We start from the raw sequence: 23,235 nt of genomic DNA on the forward strand, positions 1-23,235 counted from the left end.
CATTTTTCTTGTTGAATTGCTGTCGGGATTTCTGCAGCACGGCAAGAGAAAATTCCTCCAGGAGAACACGGAAATATCACAGCACTAACGCAATATCCTTCAACTCCTCAGCCATCCTCTGCCCCTTGCACTGCCAGCTGGCCAGCCACCCAGCACTAAACACCACTTCCACTTCTCTCCGATGCAACTCTCACCCTTTTTCTTACAATGTATTGTGAAAGTGGCAGGCCATAAATACAATACATAATGCCCATGAACTAAACATTAAAGATGGTTTAATTTTTCCCTCTGTATTTCAAAAGCATAGAAGTTGCTCCTTCCCCTATTTCCAGAACAATCTGTGATCTTCCCTACATGCTCCTGCCATTCCTCCCCAGCCTTTTGACAAAAGCAGAAGGATCTGCCCTCGCCTTGTACTTGCACATTTGAGTGCTCCTTTCTAAGGTCAGCATTTTGAATTTGAAGTCTATGATTTTAGACACTTCTATCAAGAGCATTTTCAATTCTAATCATGTTCTCTAAATTGCTTAGACCCTTTCCCAGCATGATGTCCTGCTCCAATTTTATAGTTAGATAATTAAATTCAGAGCACAGGAGCATTCAGCGCCTCAGCAGTATTGCATAGACACAGATGTAAGGCAGACTTGCTTGACATCTTCTCACACTTTAATGGCAGCTGATACAGAGAAGAATGATTTTTCTGTAGAAATGTATCATCTGTCTGTTTAGTATAAGGCCACTGTTTCAACAGCCCATTAGCTTCAGCCTGGGACCGTACGCTCCTCAGGCAATAGCTTAGAATCAGTGACTTCAGATGCTGCAGTTCACATCCCAAAGTATAAGCAGAAACATACCTGAGGAATGCTTATTTTAAAATCCAGTCTTTTTTCTAGGGCTGCTCAGAGGTCCTGGTCTGCCATCTTCCTACAGGAGTATTAAAGCAGCAGGATGCCAGGTAGGGCTATTCACCATCACCTTTTAAGCCTCCTGTATAATGGGTGCACATACCAACTAAATTATAGAAATAGCATTATAGATTAATTATACACATCATAAGTGTGATACAACATTTTGAAATTTAAAGGATGTGGTTTTTATAGATCTATATAAAAATACATGGAACATTTAGAACTTGCTTCACAAAAAACAACACACATTGGTTTTGTCCAATGAAAGACTGCAAAATTCTGAATTTAATGTATAATATAACCTTTATTCTTTTTCCTCTAAACTCTTGGAAACTTACATAACAATCGTGCTTTAATTATGACACCATTTATAGACATTTAAAATGCATCTTAATTTATAAATATTTTACATTTGGTCCATAGAACAGGTTGCAATTTACTAAATAATACTGTACTCTTTTAAACAGGCTCTGTATATATTTTTGAATATGTATATATTACATATATATTTTTATATAGAGATAGATTTGCTTGGTGTTCAGATATTTCCTTATTGCAAAAAGCATATATGATCATACAATAATCTTTTATTTCCAGGGCAAGTACTACAAAAAGATACAGCTATTCACAGTTTACACACAGTAGTTCTACAACACTATTTTGTGCTATATGATACGTTTGTACAGCTTTTTGCTAAAGAGCAGGTCTGTCAAACATCTGTAATAATTGTTTACAATCAAACATTAAATACTGCATTTTTCGTATAACAACATGGGACTTGATTACATTAAACAATAAAGAGAAAGTTGGAATTTTTATCCTTAGTCTAATGAAATTCACAATTATAACGTGTATATGTCATGTATAATGTTTGTGTAGGATGTATGGTTTTCCTCTAAATCCCAAAGACTTACAGGACTTTTGCATTTCAGCTATAGCCATTTAGGATGTAGCTTAGATCTCGTAGTATTTTACAATTGATCTATGTATGAAACAGTTCAGAATCTACCAAACATACTCTGAGATTTTATGATGTAATTTGAAATACATGTGTATTATATATATATTATTTCTACAATAATGTGCTTGACATTCTGAGAATAATACCTTATTGCAAGAACATGTTTGTCACCTTCAGACAAAAACAACGAAAAACCCAACATTCACAGTTAACATGTTTTTCACGTAGTAGTTCTACATAAATTGTGCTATCTAACATTGTACGTTGCACAAAAATTTGCTGAAAAGCATGTTTCATTGCACAGTTCTGTCACAGTCATTTACAATCAAACATCAACTACTGCATTTTCCATAATCCTTTGCATCTGTCATATAGCTGCCAAACGAGAAATACCGTACAGGGCTAACCACTGCATTTTTCCACACAGAGGAAAAACTTCCATGAGTGGAACAGACTTTTTAGCTATGTGGCAAATGCAGACTGAGCCCAGAGTGGAGATTTTTATATATTATTGAAATAGCTTTCCCTCATGCCTTCATCACCACAAATAATATGTAAATAAAAATAAAACTGTTTTCAAAGTGCTAACGATCCATATTTTATAATTGGCTTATTAGAAATTGTTAAAGTCCTTTAACAGATTAAAAAGAACAATTGTGAATTAAACCCTAAATTAGAATTACAACGATAAGCTTCAATCTTTAAGCCATTGTTTTCATTTCTATTTTGGTGGCAAGGCAGTAACAGTAGAATAATAACAGCATAATAAAAGCTCAAGTACTCTGAGCTCGAACTGCAAATACTTTATATTTCTTTTACTCCTGGGAATCTTTAAGAGTTCTTGGATATTACTTCTCATTTTGCTAAAAAAGTTAGAAGTCATATTTTTGCATTTAACATGTGATTCATGTAGTATTGACTCACAGAAGTATGTTCATTTATATGAAGTAGTATACATATTTTTAATGAAATTTACTATCTTGTTTGAAAGTTATCTTGAAAGGCTAAGTACAGACAGGATTTATGGCCATTCGATGCTGTATTACCACAAACAGCCATAGAACTTCATTTGCACTGGGCATGTTTATAAAGGCTGTATCTACTGTTAACTGAAGGAAGTCTCTTCCCCCTCAAATGGCCTCAACTCAAGCAAATTTTAAGGGCAAACTTCTTCACTGGAAATCACTTGTTTACAAAATACTTCATTCTTTTGTACAAAACAATTCCAAACTTAATTTTACTCCTGCAAAGTCAGAAATAACAGTCTTGGGATTCAGCAGTAAGAAATATTGATTAACTACTAAAAATCAGCAGCACAAAAATTCAAATCGTCGTGCTAAAAGGTAGATTAAAAAGGTCTTGGCACATCAATTTACAAATTCCAAGATATGCAACTATTATTGTGAAAGGATAAAAACATTAACAGTCTGTGGATTGCCAGAGAACACAAAACACTGTCAACATCTGAGCTCGCACAATGGTCGGATCATACCCATGGCGATTCCCTTATCGTGGAGATGACCTTTGTTCTTTTTTTCTTTTTTTTTCTTTTTTTTTTTTTTTTTGCCACTAGAGGTAGGTAATTATATTCTCAGACATAAATTTGTGGTCATATTCAACCATATTTTTTGTTTTTCTGGAGTAGTATTGGTACTTTTACAATACAGAAGTTTAGATGTAGGCTTCTTTGTTTGCAGAGTTGCTCTGTTGGGCCTGGTCTGGCCCATTTTCAGGATGAGCGATGTCTTCACTTGGCTGAATCATTACTTGGATGCGCTGTTTAAAGAACAACAATAAACGCGAGGCAGTCAAAAACCTGTTTTTTTTTTTTTTTTAAAGGCAATCCTAAACGCTTCTGCCTAGGCATTAGAGCTGAAATGAAAAATTCTATCTCCCAAGGGAGATAGACTTACTATCTATGAGACTACTGCCTAAAAGGCAGTAAGTCACATATACTAAAAAGTTTTAGCTGTGTTCTGAACATGACAATAGGAGCTGAAAGACCACATGCAAAACGGTAGATGCCACCAGGCATTAACAACTGAGCATGCCTAGGGAAAAGAAATGAGGAGAGACTGCAGCGTGGGGCAGGTGAGGAGAGACTATGCTGCAAGCCCACAAGTCAAGCATAGAGGCTGCAAGTTTGCAGTGGGCAGCAAGGATTCAAAGCTGGATCTCAGATGTGATGGTGACCTTCCCCAGGGAGCAGAAGGGACTAGAGAGTAGTGGCTGCGGCTTCTGGGAGTTACTACATCCGAGGATACAACAGGTAAAGTAGACTTGTATTTAAGATTGTTTTACTTCTGTCTTTCCTAGACCTTCTGTGTTCTCCATTCATGAAGCTTATCTGCCTAGCTCACATTCAGATGGAGAAAGAGAGCCCAGTTTTGATTGTCAAAGCCTGTGAGTGGTGTAGGCTCCTCCTATTATCAAGTGGTCATTTGTCAATGCTTTGAAAAATGATACCTTAATCCACAGCAAGACCGAGATGAGGAACTTTTACTGTGGTCTTATATAACTCTGCTCAAGAAGCAGCTATATTTTAGAGCAACCATTCTCCCTCTGCACGTAAATGTTTCCATAACACCAAGGGAAAGACATTCCAATTGTAGGAGCTAAGAACAAGCAGAGGGGAAAAAAAAACCCAGACCTTTTTTTTTTGTAGACTTCTTTGAAGCATGACTGAGTCTTTTAAAATTTGCTGAAGACAAATATTTAGATCAAGATCTGAGCAATTCATGTGGTATTACTCATCAATTCTGCTTAAGATCATCTGTCCCTTTGCAAAGATGGCTCTGTTAGCTGATTTTAGAATATTCCAGAAATTCTGACAAGTTCATTTTGACAATCTTTGGTTCCCACAGTCATAGAGGGCAGAGATGTATGTTTCAAATACTTGTGCTGAAAAAGTGTCTGTTATGCACAGAATGAGATTATTGGCTGGAGAGGGAAAACAGAGGATACACTCAGATTAAAAAAAATTAAGTATGGCAGTTGTATGTGATTACTAAACAGTGTACTGGTCAATAGCCTTATTAACATTTCACACTCCTTTAGCAGCATTTCTCCGAGGACCTTAAAATGGATTTAAGCCATACAATGCCTCTCTCACATGGGAAGTGTCATCTTTTAACAAATGGAGTAAGGAATCAGGGAGAGGCTAAGAGCACAGTGCAATGAGAAAAAGGCCTCTAACATTTTTCATGAAGTAACTGTTCATAGAAATCTCTTAAATAAAGACTAAAGGGAAGTGCAGCATAATCATAAAATATGCTCCCATGATTTTACATGTACTTTCTCTCAGCTGCAGCAGAACAAGGCTGCCATTGTAACTTAGAACAGGTGTAATGCAGAATGGGAGCTCAAATCTTTGATCACATTGCAGGGAGATGCTAAATAGGGTCACTGTGAGCAGACTCATGGGAACCAATAGTTATGTGGCTTTAGTCCTAAGAGTTTGATTCCAGATCCTTAGAGCATTACCTGCCTTGATACATGACAGTACGTCTTGTGTTAATAAGGACAAATTTACATATTTTGTGAAGTGCTACTTTGTTTTCTAGGTGTAAGGAGCTGGGATGCAAAGTGTCTGGAACTGTCAAAGCCCAGAGATAAGGACCACATTTAATGCAGCGAATGATGTTTAACAACAGATGGTACAGACACTGTCTTGTCTTCGTCTGTTTAGTACTTGTTTTTATGTTTTTCAGCTTGATGCAAAATAACTGGGCTAAACAAGTGAGGCCACAGGAAAGCTATAGTAGAAAATAGCTGCCCAGCAATCTTTTATTAGTGTGCACAGGTCTCACAAGATGGAATCATGCAGTCAGGAAAAAGAGAGACTTACCTGTTTTAAGGAGCCTTTCAGGGTTAGAAACATATATACCATATAGCCTGGTATCAGCACCATAGAAGACAAAGCCATGAACCAGCCAACCCCTTGGCCCCATTTTGGGAAAACATAACTTCCCATTGTGAGAGGAGTCATTTGGACAGCACTGAAGATGAATACTCCCTGCAAAATAGAGCAGAAAAGAAGAATTGGATGAGATTTCCAGAGTGTTCTGTGTTCAAGAGTTTTTTTGGATTGACTTGGACCTCAAGCCTGCCTTCACATCCAGGCAAGGACAAAAGGGTTCCTTTGGTCCTTGGTGATGTCTGCCAGGCACTAGCTTGTAGACTGGGCCTGCGGGTCAGTCTTCCAGATGGAGGTTGCAGAAAACAGGCAAATGTCAGCCCACTGCGCTGACTGATTCCCTGCTAGCTTAATTTCTAGCATGGAAATGTGTAAATAACTGAACTGTAATTCTGCAATGGTGAAGTTGTTAGTTAACTTTCTTATTTGAATAATACTATCAGTACAGCTCTACTGTACTGGTCACCGACAGACTCCTAGAGGCTCTGAAGAAATATTCTTTAAAGCCTGGATCTGCATTGACCTCTCTAATATCACCACCTAAGAGTGCTTGGCCCAGAGGCTTTGACATTGTTCAGATCCTCTGAACAAATGCATAATGGAAAATGAGGGCAGTCAGAATGGAACCTGTGGTTCAGTAAATGGCTACAGATTTGTCTCTATAATAGAACTTCCCTTATGAAATTCAAAAACCACTTTGAATTTTTCAATAACAAGAGATGAGGAGATAGTTTCCCAAGAAGCTTCTTACCAAAATTAATCTTAATGTTTCAAGTTAACACCATATTTTCACATACATAACCTGCATCTCAGATTATCCAGGTATGCTGGTATGGGGAATCCACTGGTACTAGCAGAATCCTCAGATAACCTGCACAAAATCAGAGGGAAGGGGGCTAACTGGGAAAGATGGGGGTCCTGGAGAATAATACCTGCATACACATGTATACTGTACCATTGATCAGCAGCACTTGTGGGTTGCTTTTGTGGTGTTTTCAAACAGATGACCTTCAAACATGGTATTTTTTCCTTTAAGTTCCCAAGGAAGACTTCTATCCTGGCCTGTTTCAAATGTCTAAAACAGCCTTTATCAGGAAAACCTGCTAAACTGAACCAGCAAAGAAGGAAGCTCATTCTGATCCCAGGTTCAGGCCTTGTGCAGAACATATTCCCAGAGAGGAGAACGTGGAGTGGCAGATTTTGTTAGCACATCATCACCACCTGTGAACTTGCACTGGACAACAAATTCTGCTGAAGACTTTACAAGACAGGAGAAATCTGCTAAGTTTTACATACAATGTTGGTCATCTTCCTACTATACCACTAGAATAAACAAAATGCATTTTTTACACCTTCTTGAACACTTGGTTTTCAGAAAAATGAAAGCTTTCTTCATCTGGGCAGAGGCAAATCAAGGAACCCTCAATATACACACATTGCTGTGCCTCTCTTTTGTGCTCTCTGTTTGCTTTTCTATGACCTTTGGCTACCTATATGGGTATATCAGAGAAATATCAGTGAGTGAGAAGTACTGTGTCATGTGTAATAGTGTCTACTTGATTACAGTTTTTTTATATTGCATCTGGATTGACTACATTATGTGTAGTAAATTTACATTTCTTTGCTTATTATTTCAAAATGTGCTGTATGGGCTTAACTGGATAAAGTTTAGAATCAGGAAAAGACTGTACTGTGGTTTCCAGTGCACAAAATCCTTGCAACGCTTGCCAGAAAAAACAGTAGCATTGCAGTATAAACTGGGTAATCTATTCCACAGAATCCTGTGAGAGAAGAACATCAGTTTAGAATAGTAATCTGTTACCAGAATAATGCCTGTGAAAGAACTCAGTTTACAAAGCACGGGCATTTTTGTGTATATAGAAAATTTAGACCTTAGAGACATTGCTATATTTTACCTAAGAATACAAGAAATGGTCTAAATTTGTTTCTTTCAGTCTTCTATCTCTGCCAGTCAAACTCCTGACTAGTTACAATTTCCAGACAACTAAAACAAATCTTAAAATTGCACAAGGCCTCTTAGGGCACAGGCTTCCTCTAATGACGCTGGTTTTTGCCTATTGCCTTCAATGGAATTGCTCAAATCCTGAAAAAAGGGATGAGGTCAAAATTAATATGAACCTGTGGGGGTGGAAATGACAATGCTGTAGTACACAGTCCACCTCATTTACATCCTTTGAATCATAGAATAAAAGTTTGTTTCTTACTGCTACAATGATAGGAGTGAAAAATGACCAGCAGAGTTTCCACCAGATGCAGGGTCTGTATCCCACCATCTCTTGGATGTTGTCATAAAATCTATTAACACCTAAATATAGAAATAAGAAACAGGATAGAAACGTATCAGATGATGAGGTATATTTGGAAGCTCATATACAGATCCCAACATAACTTTTCACCTGTCTGAATGGGAAAGAAATGTGGAAACTCAGAAGCACCAAGAATCATTTGTTCTCATTCTCCCACATCATAATTAATTAATTAGCAATGAGCAAACTTATTCCCACACAAAGGAGGTATGTACATCTGAAGGTCCGATGCAATAAATTGCCCTTGGCTAATTTCAACTCTAAGTTTTATTAGAACGAGAGATTTAGAATGGTATTTTACAAATTAAATTAAACCCTGCCCCCCCATCCTAGCGTTAACCAGCTTCACTCTGTACATATATGCACACCATGCAGAATTGCATATGAAATCAAAGAGTAGCCCTTCTGCTGCTGCTGTTACCCACTAGCACTCCATCATCTAAAAGGTATGTCTATCATACTATTTATAACTTCGTATTTTATTTCTTCATTACTCAGCTGGTGTATTTTTCCATTTGCATTTGCTGGATTCGTGTGCAGTACCTCACCCCTATAAAATGCTGTTCCATCCTCTTATGCCCATTAAAAGACAGCAGAAAGACTCCAGTTATCTGGCTCTGAATCAGTTTTGTAATACAAGCTGAAGTATCATGGGAGTAGGTCCTTGGACTAGCTAACACAGAACTACAGTCAAATGCACAAATACTCTGGCAAGAATATGATACATATTTATTAATCTTTATACCCAGAGCTTGTCAGTCCAGACTTCTGGATATTTTAGGGCAATTATGGAAGAGACAACTGACCAAGAAGCCTGTCTCTCACTGCAAGATCCTAGAGTGACAGAGTCATTTCTGGAAATGAAATGTCACAAAGTCCAAAAGACCTAAGTCACTATATTGAGAACAGCAGTACCTAACAACTCTGAAGATCCAGGCTTTCCAAGGAAGGGGGATGGGAAGAAAACAGAGGGAGATGTCACCTATTTAGTATTCCTGAAACACTTAGCATCTAATGACTTCCAGGCTTATACATGGCCTGTTTTAAAGAGGCAGAAGTACCTTCCACAAGCCAACTTTGAGTCCTCAGTGGAATTATATGCATATAAACCAAGGCCAATTTCACTTCCACCCTCAGCATGCGCACACACAAAGAACAAATTAGTAGATGAAGTATCCTTATGATGTGCAAAACTTATGGAAAAAATAAAAACATATTGTTTACCATAGCACCAGGATATCGAGATGCACTCAAAGAATACAAGGAACAAGAGACTCATTCCACTGGCAGAGTAGTAGTCAAAAAGCTTAAATACATAGATTCCACCCTAAAACATATAAGGAAGTGTTAAAATAAGTAGTAAGGACTCCAGTTTCAAGATAGATTAAAATGCAAGCTACAAACTTAACTGTGGTGAATAGGTTAGGGGCATATTAATGTAAATTAACTAAAGTTAACAGGTTAAAGTCTTATAACGCTTGAGGTCAATACTGACAAAAATTAGATTACTGCTAGAATTCAGTTAAGTGGTTTCATTTCACTTTACTCCTTTTTGTTCAATAATTCAATTATTTCCCTGAAATAGTTTGCGATCTAGTTGATCACAGGAAGCAATGGAGAACATCCCTAGCTACCACTTCTTGGACTGTAAGACAGATTGTAGAGATGCGTATTTTCTTGTCACCTGAACCATGAAGTAGGCCTCACTGCATCCACGGACTACAGGCATTTTACACTTCTAAGTTAATGCCTGCCGCCCGAAGTCTTTTAGATCGCCCGAAGTCTTTTAGATCGTGTCAATGATAGATCCCTGCCACTTCTATGGTTTGCAAAGATTCCTGGCTGGGGCGGGGGAAGGGGGAAACAAAACAGATGCTGTATGTCAGACATAAGATCACATTCTTCTACAGAACATACCTGAGTAATATTGGACAGCCCTATCAGATAGGAAACAATGCATACAACAGCAATGAAGATTTCTCTTCGATTGCGCAGTAACTTTGGAAATTCATCCACCAAAGCTGTTATGAATCCTTCCACAGTGCAGAACTGCAAGTAAAGTTAGAAATAAAATACAATGCAATGCACTACAACAGCACGATTACATTTAGGGGAGGAGTTTTCAATAGCACTCATCACTGGCCTAAGGCTGCATCCATTAAATGATAAATGAAAATTCACTTGACTTCAGTGGAAGCAGTGCTTCTGAATATCCTTGTTTCTGTCTGAAAAGATCTGTGCAAAAAGGTTTCCAGCTAGAAAAACACATTTCTAAACTATGAACTACAGCATGCACCTAATGAACATAAAGTACTTGTTCTTGTGCTAGAAAATGGTACACCTACAGTTGAAGGCTTTGACCCCTAGATCCTTCAAAAACTTACACTTCTCCTTTCTGTGATTTATTCACATACCTAAAAGCCAGTAGACACAAAAAGTCTAATCAGATTAGTCCTTCAGGGTGAAGGTGAGAGACGCAAGATTGATTCTCGTATGTAATAAATCAAATACTTTTTGTATCCCCAGAAAAGATTTTTGCTGAGGATGTGGTCTTCCAAACGGAGAGCATGGCCATACTTCAGATTTTTTCTGTATGTATGTATTAAAAATAAATGTTATCATTATGATGGCTGTAATAATGAAGAACAGAATGTATGTAAAGTTTTATTAATTTCCAGCAGTGCAATCAGAATTTAACCAATAGTTACAGCTCCTATAAATTATATCGTATGAAACATTTCACTGATAGACAGAAAATTAAGGCTGGACAGCCTGTAGATATATGTTCTTTTTAATAATATTAGACTACCTTCCTCAGCTGTTAGTTGCCTAGAGACAAGGTCTTTCAAGAATATTTTTGACCCAATTAATTTCACAGCAGTTTCCCCCCAGACTGAGCAATAGATTTTAATGTCAAGCCTGAAGCTTACTGAAAAACAAAGAAATAGAAAACAAATTTTCAGCTTCCTTTCATGTTGCAGGATAAAATGCCCTCTTGGTCTTTTTGTATTTTGGTTCACAGGCTGAAGTCAGCTTGGATTTATAGAAAATTATTGATTTTTCTCTACTGAAAGACTAGTACAGTACTAAGCTAGTAATCTCATATTCCTTTATGTGCCATGATGACTGTGCTAATAACTGTAAGGTGCTGGTTTGACAAATGCAACTGATTGCAAGTAGAGTAACACATCTGCCTATGATTGGTCACATACAAATGACCAAACATTTCAGCAGGCAGAAGGGACCTCCCTGACAAAGTCCTCAAAGTATGCTTTCCAAAATAAGACAGGGTGCTTTCTTTAGTGCTTACAATATAGTTGCTATCTGTATTAAAATTATTACTGATTAATGAATGCTTTTGTTGGACGTAGTCCTTTCTAGCATGTAAAATGCTTTTTTCTTGTTCTGTGTGCTTTTTTGTTCATTTTGCAATAAACACTTTTTTAATGATTGCATGACCATTATTTCATTATTTAATTATTTAATCTAAACAGTAACTCTGGAGAATATCTTATTTGGATTTGCAAAACCACTAGGTTGTACCTTCCCATTCATTTCCAGTTGTCAGATACCATCTATAACTCTTATCTAAGGCCTGAACCAATAAAGTTTTGATCCTCACCATTGGGAAGTGATTTCAGAACACGCTAAAACACAGAATGTCCTCAGTAATGATCCTACTGCCTCCTCAATTTGCTCCTGACATTCATATGCTTAAAATGAAATGTGTGATGCATCTTTTTGCTCCATGTGGTAAATTCTGAAGTTGCCTTTCAGAAGTATTTGTGGCATCTAAATCTTGTAAAGCATATCCTAAAAGGTATTTTTAATATTGTGATTGAACAGTTAAGATTTCAAAGAAAATTCCTTTTGTCTGCAGAATAAATTTTCTGCACATTTTGTATATGCTTCCAATGGTTCATGAAAAAGCAAAAGTGTCTTGATATCAGTTTTTGACTATCCCAGGCTCCTTGAACCTCTTAGTCTTTCCTCTCCTTAGTACCTCCTATTATTTATCCAATTATTCCAGAAACCATTCTGCACCACTAACTGCTGGCAGTGCAGAATGCACAGAGAGGCCAACCTTGTACCATACAGTTACAGAAAATTGGTCTTCGTTATTAATTTTTACACCAATTTTACCTGACTGTCAATTCCGAGCATAAGCAACATGGAGAAGAACAGTATTGCCCACAAAGGAGAAATTGGTAACTGTGTCACTGCTTCTGGATAAGCTAGAAATGCCAGTCCAGGGCCTGGTAGGAGAAACAGGAGAGAAAATGTCAATGTGATTGATTGGGTGCTGTGATTATTTGCTCCTGTTGATACCTAGGTTTTAGTTTTACTTGAATGAGTCAGCCATGGATGCAGCATCTGACCAGGGATTTCAGCTTAATCAGTGTTCACTGACCAGGAGGTCAGTGTATGTATCTTCTTTTAAAGTGAACCAAAAAAAAACAAACAAAAAAAAACCCCACAAACAAAAAAACCCAAAACCAAGCAAGCAAGCAAAATACTAGATGCCGTTCAGAAGCTGCTCCTGAGAGACACCTTTGTATAGCAAAGACAGGGAATGTTATCCTTTGCTAGGATTACATCTTCAGGTACTGATCAGCTTGCTTTCCCTCTCAAGTAGTTATTGATAGCTGTAATCTTCTGCTTTGCACCAAGTAGTACAGAAGAGAAACAAAGACAGCTCAGAAATGGAGAAGACACTTTCCAGCATTCACAGTATTCCCATTTACTATTCCATTCCATTAATTATCCTAAAATGCACATTTTAATTAACTACGTAGTAGTAAACAGACAAACCTTTTCATTTGTTCCTACTAACTGCTGACAGGGGCATAGTGTTGGAAGGGGAATACAAATTCTTATTAAAAAAGGAGTTCTTTTTGTTGTCGTAAGATAGCTGAAAACCAGATGATGTCAGGTTAAGAGGGAAACCTGTAGCAAACTAAATAATCACAGAAATAAACTTACTGTGCCTCACCTAAGGGGGTTCTCCGATTTGTCAGTTTTCATTAAAAGTAAGCCTATCTGTGACAACTCGTTGGACATATATAGCTTTCAAACCAGTGCAGCAAGGATTGGCATTAAACACTGGCATCATCAAAGTAAATGCAATGCAGATTTTGAAACAATTATTTGCCAGCAATAGCAGATATGATTGGAATGCCTTCCAAATGGCAGTAGTAAAAGCAAAATAAACTTAAGTTAAATATGTTCTTAATTTTACTCTGTTACATGTTCCACCAAAATGCACCTACAGCTTTTAATAATATTGTTTGTTTTACAAAGCTGTATAAAAGATCACAAAACATGTCTCATGGTGCTAAAATAAGGCATCACTTTCTGAGCTTGCTAGGAGAAATAGAAGCCTTAATTAAAAGGTCAAATTTCAAAATATCCTTTGCAATTACTGGCCACAGGAAGTCATGTGCATCTTTGAAAAGTCTATTATCTTAGATACCTTAAAATGTATTTAGGAGCTTAATATGACATAAAAATACTGTTTTGTTTGCAGGTATAGTCTTTACATAGTTACATCTGCATCAAATACATAAATCCAAGAAGCTTATTTCACACCCCACTGACTTTCCAGAGCATTTTTTCACAACAGTGTATGCCATCATAATTTCTTTGCTAATTTCTTTGTATGTGTAGCTTATTGAAGATTATTTTTAGGGCTTAAATTCTCTGCTTTTCTAACTAAGGGAATATTTCATCAATGGGATATGCTTGCTAGTGGAGGGGGGCGGGGGGGGAGAGAGAGAGAGAGACATATTTTGTCCACCAGCAACTTCCAACCAAGCTTTTGGTTATCAGATCCCTCCCTGTGGCCAGAACTGCTAAATGAGTATCTGGTACACCAGCTGGGTTAGGGCAACCATCTGCTCTGCTGCTTTAAGTTTTTTCATCTGGAAGGAAAGACACGGAATTGCAAACAATAGCATGCACATCTTACTGCTCTAAGTAAAATGACTTTTATAATAAAGGGTCCCATAAAATTGGCTGATAGTTGTAGGTCTGAACAGGTGAGCAGTGGATCTGCCTCAAAGGGCTTAACCTCAAGAAACAATAGAAGGAATTTAAAAACCTAACTGAATTTGAGTATATAGGCTGCAAAAACATAACATCCAAAAACATCATTCCTCCTTTCAGTCTGCTTTTAAGAATTTCAGTAGCAAGAGACTCATAATCTGATGTCACAGCTAAGCACTGAAGCAGTAAACTGCACTTCCATTCCCTGTAAGTAGTATTCAGTAGTATTCATTGTGTCAGCCCAAGGTGAGTCTCTGGCTGACCACTCTCCACACCAAAGGTTGGAGAGCACTAGGCAGGCAGGCAGACAGTCTGCGCGACATTAAATGATTTTGCTGGTGCTGCCTTGAGAGGTTTAAAACAGTGCTCTCCCTTTTGCAATCAGTAAGGGCGACTGAAATGACAGGGAGCTGAGGAATGTTTTGAGGGAGGGATTTTGAACAATTACGTGAAGCAGTTGGACACAACGTATAAACAAAAAATAACTGATGCCACTGAACAACTTATAGAAAAATACATTGGATACCTGATGCTGCAACATCTGCAATAGGCCTCTTTGTGACATTAGCCATGAATCCAACAATGGAGAAGATGACAAAGCCAGCAAACATGCTTGTGCATGAGTTTATGCAGCACACTATGATGGAGTCCCTGAAATAAAGGTAAGGTGGTTTAAGCAACAGGTAAAGCAATGCTACTGTTCATCAGCATATTACGCTTTTTTCCTGTGAAAAGACTTGATGATTTAGGATTTCGCAGTCTGGGTTCCATTTCATGCTGGACAAGTCATACTGTCTCTCCCATTGCTGTAACTGCAGTTTACATCTCATTCCTAGTTAGATATAACATTTAATATTCAGATTCGAGACTGCAATTTATTTCAATGATACAGTACACAGAAAGACAGAATCCAGCTCCAGCTGAGACAGGAAAGTGCCATTGTAATATGTGCAGTCATCTGCTTACCTGTAAACATTATTGTGGAAAGGGTTGTAACTTCCAAGGGCAATCAGTGAACCAAGACCCAAACCATACGAGAAGAAAATCTGTGTGGCAGCATCCAGCCAAACCTGATTGCAGGAAATAATTTTTTAAAAAAATCTGTTTCTGCACTTGAGGAGCAGGTCATATGTCTGAAAGGTGAACAGTTAGTAGTGAAACTTTTGTTTACAAGGATTGAATATTTACCTCAGAGTCTGAAAGCTTACTGAAGTTGGGAGTTATATAGAATAAAATGCCTTCCTTTGCTCCAGGCAGTGTTACACCACGGAAGAACAAGATAAGCAGCATAACATAGGGATAAGTAGCAGAGAAATATACCACCTGATGTGAAGAAACAAGACATTGTAAGTGTGGAAGGAAGAATGATCTGTGCTTGTTAACACTTCAGAAAATATTTGCTTCCTAAAAATACTGTAGCAGCAACTGAGGCCGACTTTTAAAATTGAAGCATTTATCAATGGAAAAGCTTGGTAAAAGAGGAGCGCTACTGCAGAATTCCCTAAACACCATGTCTACAAGGCAGGTGGCTGTTGCTGACTTTCCTGAAGGTGGAATTTAGTGGACTAGGATATTTTTGCACAAGAGGCTCATGCTTTTCTTTTTTTTTTTTTTTTGTATTCAACAAGGGGAACTCCCTAAAGCACAAGGTTTAGTACTGCTATCCTCCTTGTAGAACAACATCTGTTAACATTATTATCTTGCTCTCGGACAGCTGCTTTTGTATTTTTAACACCCTCTTCTCGCCTATGTTATAATTGCCCTACAGGATCCTGCTCTCTTGCCTTTTCAAAGGCCTTATAAAAAAGACACTATGAAGTCAGACTCAAAAGAACGTCAGCCCTTTTTTGCCACCTTCTTTGCAGACAGGAGAAATGAAATGGTTGGTCTGAGCTCAGCTAGGCCATATTCAACCTGCAGCTTGAAGAGGGTCACAGCTACAACTATCTTGTCAAAGGTTAACAATTCATTCTTTCAGTGTGAAAAAATCCTAGTTCTCTACACCAGGCCTGAGGTCTCATAACCCAAGCCTTAAGCTGCCACCAGGACTTATGGCTGTAGCTTTTCATTTCCCTAAGATTTCTTCCTGCCATTTTGGGGAGAGGAAGAGGTATATGCCAATGTCAAATGCTGTTGCCCTTTCATTCCTGAAGAAAGGTCTGTCAATAATATAGTTTCCTTTAATTCATTAGTAAATTGTATTTTGCACTGAGAAACCAGTCAGACTCCAAGAAAAACAGCATGCAAGCATGCCCATGGTAAGAACCACCTATTGCTCTCATTTAGCGTAAGGAAAGGAGGGAGTAACTCTTACATACAATACCGCTTCAACACTTACATATCTAAGCCCAGCAAGAGCTGTGCAATAAATGCATGCTTCTCACTGAAGCCAAAACACTGCATCCTCACTCTATTGCTATCCAAACTAGCTAGAATACTCATCCCAGGATCAAGCAGACATATTTTTAGGCAATTTTATACCTAGCAAAGCCAAGAAGTCTCTAAGTGAACATACCATCCAAGACTGTGGTCAGAGCTAGCTACAGAGGAGCCAGCTCTTTCAAAAACATGGTGCTGTATCAATTCAAGAAAGATAGAAATTAAATACACAGAGCTATTCCAGCAAAACTATCCCCAGTGCCTCTTACCTCAAGAATTTTCAGAATATTTGAGTAAAATGGGCATTTGTAATTGGAAAATATTTACAGTACTTTTAAATCTTACCTTTCCGGTCCAGCCTACCCCCTTCCAGATACAAAAATACACCAGAATCCAGGCAATTGCTAGAGTAATTGCTAGCGGCCATCGGATTTGTCCTGGTTTTTCCAATCCATCAGTCATTTGGTGCATGTTGCGTCTAGAATAGGCCAACAGAATGGTGTATTTGACAACTAATTCAGAAGATAGTATGTGAATGATAACAAGCTGATCCTTGCATATGCACAGGAATGATATAGGGAAAAATTATCAGCTTACTCCCAGAATTCGACCACGGCACTTGTCATGTTCGTGGTGTTTGCTAAGGTATAATTGGAGAAGCAGCGGTCAGTGTTCCATGGGTTCTCACAGTGTTTCCAAGGAAGAGTCTATTTAAGAAAGAGAGAGAGAAAAACCTAAACAGTCAAACACTTCTTAAGTAAGCATTACCTCTCAAGTCTCTCTCTCTTTACTAGAAACAACAGTTGAGTGGAGAACTAATATACTTTGAGTTCTGCAGTGCACTGATCTCCCTGGGGTGCATGTCTGCCACATAAGTTATTTAACTTCACATAAATTGCGTGATTCAGATGCGAAAATATTTCTTCCTTTCTTTAATATATTAGCCCAAATGCTTTGGAGTCTGATATGCCTCTCAACATGTGAGAGTATATTGAGTGTGCTACAAGAAACAGGGGCAGCAGAAAGGACCTCCTGGACATCCTGTTACCTCTTGTTGCTCTAGAGGTAATAAAGGGGTGATGGTTATTGATCAGAGATTTCCATTCTCCCCTCCAGGTCAGGGAACACTTAGAAAAATGTAAACTTTCTCTTTTCTACACGCATATTCTACATGTGTCCATTACATTAAGTTATCTTTCAGAAGTTCTGAGAAGCAGAACCTGTTTCCACATGACATCCATTAGAATGAATCTCATTTAGATACAACTTAGATACTCTTCTGATGGCCAATCTTGGAAAATCCTCTCACAGAAAATGTTGTATTGGGGTACTGCACATTTTAAATACAAGAGTAAGAGGCTTCAAGGGAATTAGAAGTCAATATTCATCTAATATGGGCCAGTGCACCACTTCCAGACTATGACTGACATTTTACATCAATAACAAATCTGAAGATAACAAAAAAAGAAATGATCATGTCACTCTCAGACAGTAATTAATGCAAAGTTGGTCAAGGGACAATCCTTTAAAGCCGAGAACAAGCAAGCATGAACAAAATTTGTAGAAGAGACAACAATTGAACAATAAAGCATTAATTATTGAGCCTTATGCAAGAATGCTTCCTAAGATGGCCAAACCCCACAAATCAGACAAGACCTACTCAGCTGACAAATCATCCTTGAGAGGACAAAAAAGGCAGCTAAAAATAAAGTTAAAAGGAAAGAAAACAAAGTAAAAATAACAACAAATGGAAGTTCAGAGCTAATCAAATCACAGACTTTCCATTCCATGGCCATTTCTTTAATAAACCCCTCCACTATTAAAACATGTTGCAATGATACTATTTTCCAAATAACTAACATTTGTGTGGCTGCTATTGAAAAAAAAAAAAAAATTCTAGTTATATAGTAGAATTTTTCTCAGGGGAACGACTGGCCTGTAGGCTCAAAGGCAAAGGGGTACTAGGACTCTCATTAGCATTGCCAGGACAAGTCCGAAGCATAAGCATGACTTGCAGGTGCCTGGCAGATAAAGCAGAGAAGCAAGGAGGCATGTCTGTGCCCAGACACGGCAGAGACAGGTAATAAGTGAAACTAAAAGGGTACAGATGAAAGAACTGTGGCTCTGAAGATTAAGATGAGGAAATTTAAACAAATCAGTAAGAAAGAGAAGCCTGTGGCTCCAAAATAACCTATCATTATGTTTCTCCGCTGACATTCTTGGAACGGAGTATTTTCCTCACAGTTTTCTAGTCTACATTTCTTGTGGAGAAAAAGAAATTGAAAAGGGATTTTTGCAAAATAGTTTTCCTTTAGTAAGAAATGGCTTATCCTTCTGATTTCTATGCATTTTGTGTTAACCTCGCACCTTTACAGTGAGACAGATTAATCAGCTATCTATATATATCACTTTGCTTTACATTCAACAGACAATTCCAACCCCCCTTCCCACACACACACTTACAGTGGTAAAGGAATTATACAGGTAGTATATGGCCCATGAAATAATCACAATGTAGTAAATATTTAGCCAAAAGGAAAGGACTGCAGCAGCTAGTCCCACACCTGTAAAGAAAACAAAAAGATACAAAAGAACTAACTATTAGCAATGTCTGTACAAGTGCCAGTTGAAGAGCTGCAGTTCAGAAGGACAAATACAACACATGGGGCAGATACCATTTACCAAATTTTGCAGAGGCTGAGTTAAAATTTTAGAAGTGCCGGTATAAAAAGGTCATTAATTTGGGTGATAGTTCAGTCATCCATAAATTTAATCTCAGCATCCAGTTCTCTGTGTGTTGCAGTAAGCAGTAACATCTGCTGCTGCTGAGATTTTACCAGTGTTTTTTACTTCTAGGGAAAAGAGCTAAATCAGCTCATTCTCTGAAACAGCAGTCCCACAGAAAATTCTGGCAGATGCATGCAAATTAAGCATGAGTTATAAGACCAGCTAGCCATTTAGTACACTGATCAAAGTGCTTGATGCTTAGTATAATGCTATTATGTCATCTCAGACTAAAGAAATGTCAGGGATTCCACAACGAGAATGCCTTGTCTTGTATTCCACATGGAGACTTCAGGGCTATTTTAAAATATTCAGGCTGGTGACAGTTCCCACATGCCACTAAACAGAAGGAAGTGCTCAAAATAATCCGTATAATGCAAAGCAAGGTCTATACTTTGCATTGTGCTCCCTACCAACAGCAGTAACTCGAGCAAAGTTAAAATACTTATCTGTAAAAAACATTTTCATCTCTCTGGGTTTTCACAGTACAAAATTTCCCAGAACAAAATCCACTCTAAACAAACTTTTAGCTCACCCTATGCTAATTGTCAGTCCTATGTGTGAAGTAATTTATAACTGAATGTGTAACTTGCTCCTCTACTGGTCCAGAAGTCAGCTCAGGAGCTCTAAAATGTCAAAGGATTTGGGATTAGAGGGTGAAAAGCACAGTCTGTGAGGTTTGTAGGTCTATGCAGAATCTAGATTAAAACCTTGAGGTTCTAGCAATGAGAAACCTCAAGCTAGCTAAAAATCTAAGTATGGAGTGAGCTGGTCTTAAGCAATTCAGCATGAAATTGCCATCTTTGAAGTGTCTGGCTTTTGAATTTCAATAAAGGGCAACAGGAGATATAAACCTCTGTGACCTCAAACAGAAACAATGTTTACCAAATTGCTGTGAACAGAGTTCCATACCTGCTCAGACAACTATTGCTAGATTTAATATGCTACTTTGAACAGTCTTTGTATGTTCCTAACAAAAAATAAAAGTTTATGAAGTTCAAAAATAAGTTTGTTGAGATCCTAATGCCTAACTCTTTCTGTTTTTAATGGGGAATGAATAATACCCTAATGTGTTTCAAAATTGTCAGTTACACCTCAGAAAATCAGGGTTTTCTGCAGAAAATTATGGTTTAAGTAAAAATATGAAGGCATAAAGAAATATCCTTGCCCTGTCACTTCATGCAATTTCTGCAATGTGAAATGAATGGAAGGTAATCCAAATTCATACCGTACCTTTGAACATTGGAGCAAGCTTCCACACTCCAAGGCCTCCTATAGATGTATACTGACCAAGGGAACACTCCAAAAGAAACAGTGGCACTCCAGCAAATATTAAAGTAAGGAAATAGGGAATCAGGAATGCACCTAAAAAGAAAAAAGAAAAAAGTCTGTTACAGTGGGAAAAACCACAACTGAGTTTCCACTGTTTCCATCCCTATTATGTATGAAAAGAAACCCACATTTTCTTCCTCTTAAGTGTAATTTTTCAAAAAAGTTAGCAGAAAGCACATGTACACTTCTGAACCAGTATCTCAAGATGTGAAAATAAGGGGAAAAATATATCTCCTCATCATTTAAATATTTTCTGTTTAAGTAAAAAGCTAAAATCCAAAATATTTATGTGTATTTTGTTGCCTTCATCTATCACAGGAGCATGCAGATAGCATAAAGGCTTTAACCAGAACTGGCCGCTTTCCAGCTGAACTTAGCCTTTTATGGTAAGCTCAGAGTCAGTATTACAAGCCGTATGCCATCCTCTCAAAAACTCAATCCAAAAGAGAGGGCTCTGAAGCGTTGGAGAGCAATGTGTTTTATTTCTGCTCTAATGCCTTATGGTCTTTTAAGAGCACCTGCCAACTAGAAGTTAGAATAAACTCCAGAGCAGACCTCAGAGCAGAGCACCACACTCCAAAATGGCTCCAACCCTCCTGGACAAGCGTAAAGCAAAAAAACCCCACCTATACAGATGAAAAAGCTATTCAAACCAAGTTCTGCTTTACTGATAATTTTTATGGTGAATTGTAACATACAAATATATCAGATGTTGTAAGCATGAAACAGCAAACATACCTCCACCATTCTTGCCACAGAGGTATGGAAATCGCCACACATTCCCTAAGCCAATGGCATAACCTACACAAGACATAAGGAAGTCAAATTTTCCTTTCCATGTATCTCGGTCTGGAAGATCCGTCTTCTTCTTCTGCACTTTTACTACCAAGGTTTTAGGCTTGTCATTGGTGATTGAAGCGTCAACTTCTGTGGAGATCTGTCCATCTGCCACTTTCGTCCCGTTTGTTGCCATGTCTCTGGGTTTCGCTGGAGAGGCTCTGGCAGCAGCCGGACGAGAGATTTCAGCACCAGTCCACGTGGACAGCAGCTTTGCGGCTCGCGGTTACCCAACTGGGGCGTTAGGGCTTCAGCGGGCAAAAACAACGCCCCCTGCCCCCCAAATGCTGGGCGGTTTGGGAGCTAGTCGGCAGCCCTGTACCAGCTTCTAGATTGAGCTGTAAAACACAAGATTGCAGAATTCTTATTTGCTTCAGCAGTATTTTAAGCAACTTAAAAATGTACAGTGACCAGAGACCTCGCTGCCCAAAGAGCTTTGCAACGAGGGTGTCTCATTGAAGAGCTTGGCTCTGCCCTTTGGATTTTTAATTAGTGACCCAGTAGAAAGCAGAGCAGAACTAACATAGTCCCGCAATACAATCTCCAAGCCACAGTTACTCATTTTTTCCTTACAGATCTCTTTTGAGTCTACAGAAACAAAATAATTCTAAAATGCAGCACTGAATTGTACACAGCATACAGCCCAAATTTTATATATTCATATATCTGTACAAAAGATGAATATAACAGCCCAGAACTTGGGCAATGAAACTACCCCATTTCATCATTCTGTGTTTAAAAAACTAAAGGGGAATTCCCATGATTGCAAACTTCCTTTATTTACAGGAAGTTGTGGCTATCAAGAAATCGCACTTGCCACCTTTAATAGTGAATTAAAAAAGTTATGAACAGTGTGTACTAATCTAAAAAACTTTTCTCTAAAACACAGTGTTTTAAGCTATTAAACAATAATCCAGGGCTTAATCCTGGGTAATGATGTTAAGTTTTACATATGGTTAAAATTAGCTGTTAATACAAGACAAATATTTCACTAAGCCTAAATTATAAACACTGTAAGACGACAGGCTGCAATAATCACTCCTCAGTTTCTGTCTCCTAATGCAGATTGCGTTCTTGCAGCTTTTCCAAAACCATTACTGGTAAATTTTCAAAATCTAAATAAAGAAAGGAAAAATCAAGGAAGCAAATATGCATTATGAAAAAATGACCTCGGATATTTCAGTCAACTCTGAAGTGCATGTAATTCCTGCAAACTTCCACAGCTCCACTTCAATTGGAAAAAACACAGTGAGATAGTGTCTATTGTATGTCTACTGTATGCCCATTCATAATCGATTTATTGTCTAGTTCCTCTTATTAACTTCTTTTACCATATGCAAGTCCCCAGTCCTCAAACCAGAGATCATAGCAAATGAAACACCAGTGTGAAGATACACATTATTGCAGTGTTAGCAACATTGGCCACAAGGTCATGCAAAGATCAACAATAATTTTATTCACAGATTTGTGTGAAGGCAGATTGAGATTATTAGCCATTCACTTCTAACTGTAAATTATGTCAAAAGAAACATGAAAAACATGTAAAGACTCTGCTATAAACAGTGCTTTTCTTCAACATCTCATTTCAGATCACTGCATGATTATAATGCTTATTACAAGGCCACATCCAACAATCAAAAAAAAAACCATTTTCAGTTGGAAGCTGAAGAAGAATCAGCTATAGGTATGCTGGGGTGAGGAGAGAAACAAGGATCTTACTCTCTGTTCCACTTCAAGATGGGACTC

General features: G+C 38.0%; 1 protein-coding gene across 1 annotated transcript; it reads right to left on the bottom strand.

The window, feature by feature from the left end:
* Positions 1 to 3,540: 3,540 nt before the first annotated feature.
* Positions 3,541 to 21,625, bottom strand: SLC6A1 (solute carrier family 6 member 1). The gene is made up of 14 exons (XM_009490029.2): positions 21,391 to 21,625; positions 20,554 to 20,685; positions 19,000 to 19,100; positions 17,134 to 17,243; positions 16,882 to 17,014; positions 15,346 to 15,480; positions 15,124 to 15,227; positions 14,684 to 14,808; positions 12,256 to 12,368; positions 10,030 to 10,161; positions 9,337 to 9,439; positions 8,011 to 8,111; positions 5,717 to 5,884; positions 3,541 to 3,645 (listed from the first exon to the last, which is right to left on the bottom strand). Exons 1-14 carry the CDS (start codon positions 21,623 to 21,625, stop codon positions 3,541 to 3,543), a joined length of 1,797 nt encoding a protein of 598 aa, XP_009488304.1.
* Between the last annotated feature and the right edge of the window lie 1,610 nt (positions 21,626 to 23,235).

This window comes from Pelecanus crispus, chromosome 7 (assembly GCF_030463565.1).
Source record: "Pelecanus crispus isolate bPelCri1 chromosome 7, bPelCri1.pri, whole genome shotgun sequence".
Classification (NCBI taxonomy): domain Eukaryota; kingdom Metazoa; phylum Chordata; class Aves; order Pelecaniformes; family Pelecanidae; genus Pelecanus; species Pelecanus crispus.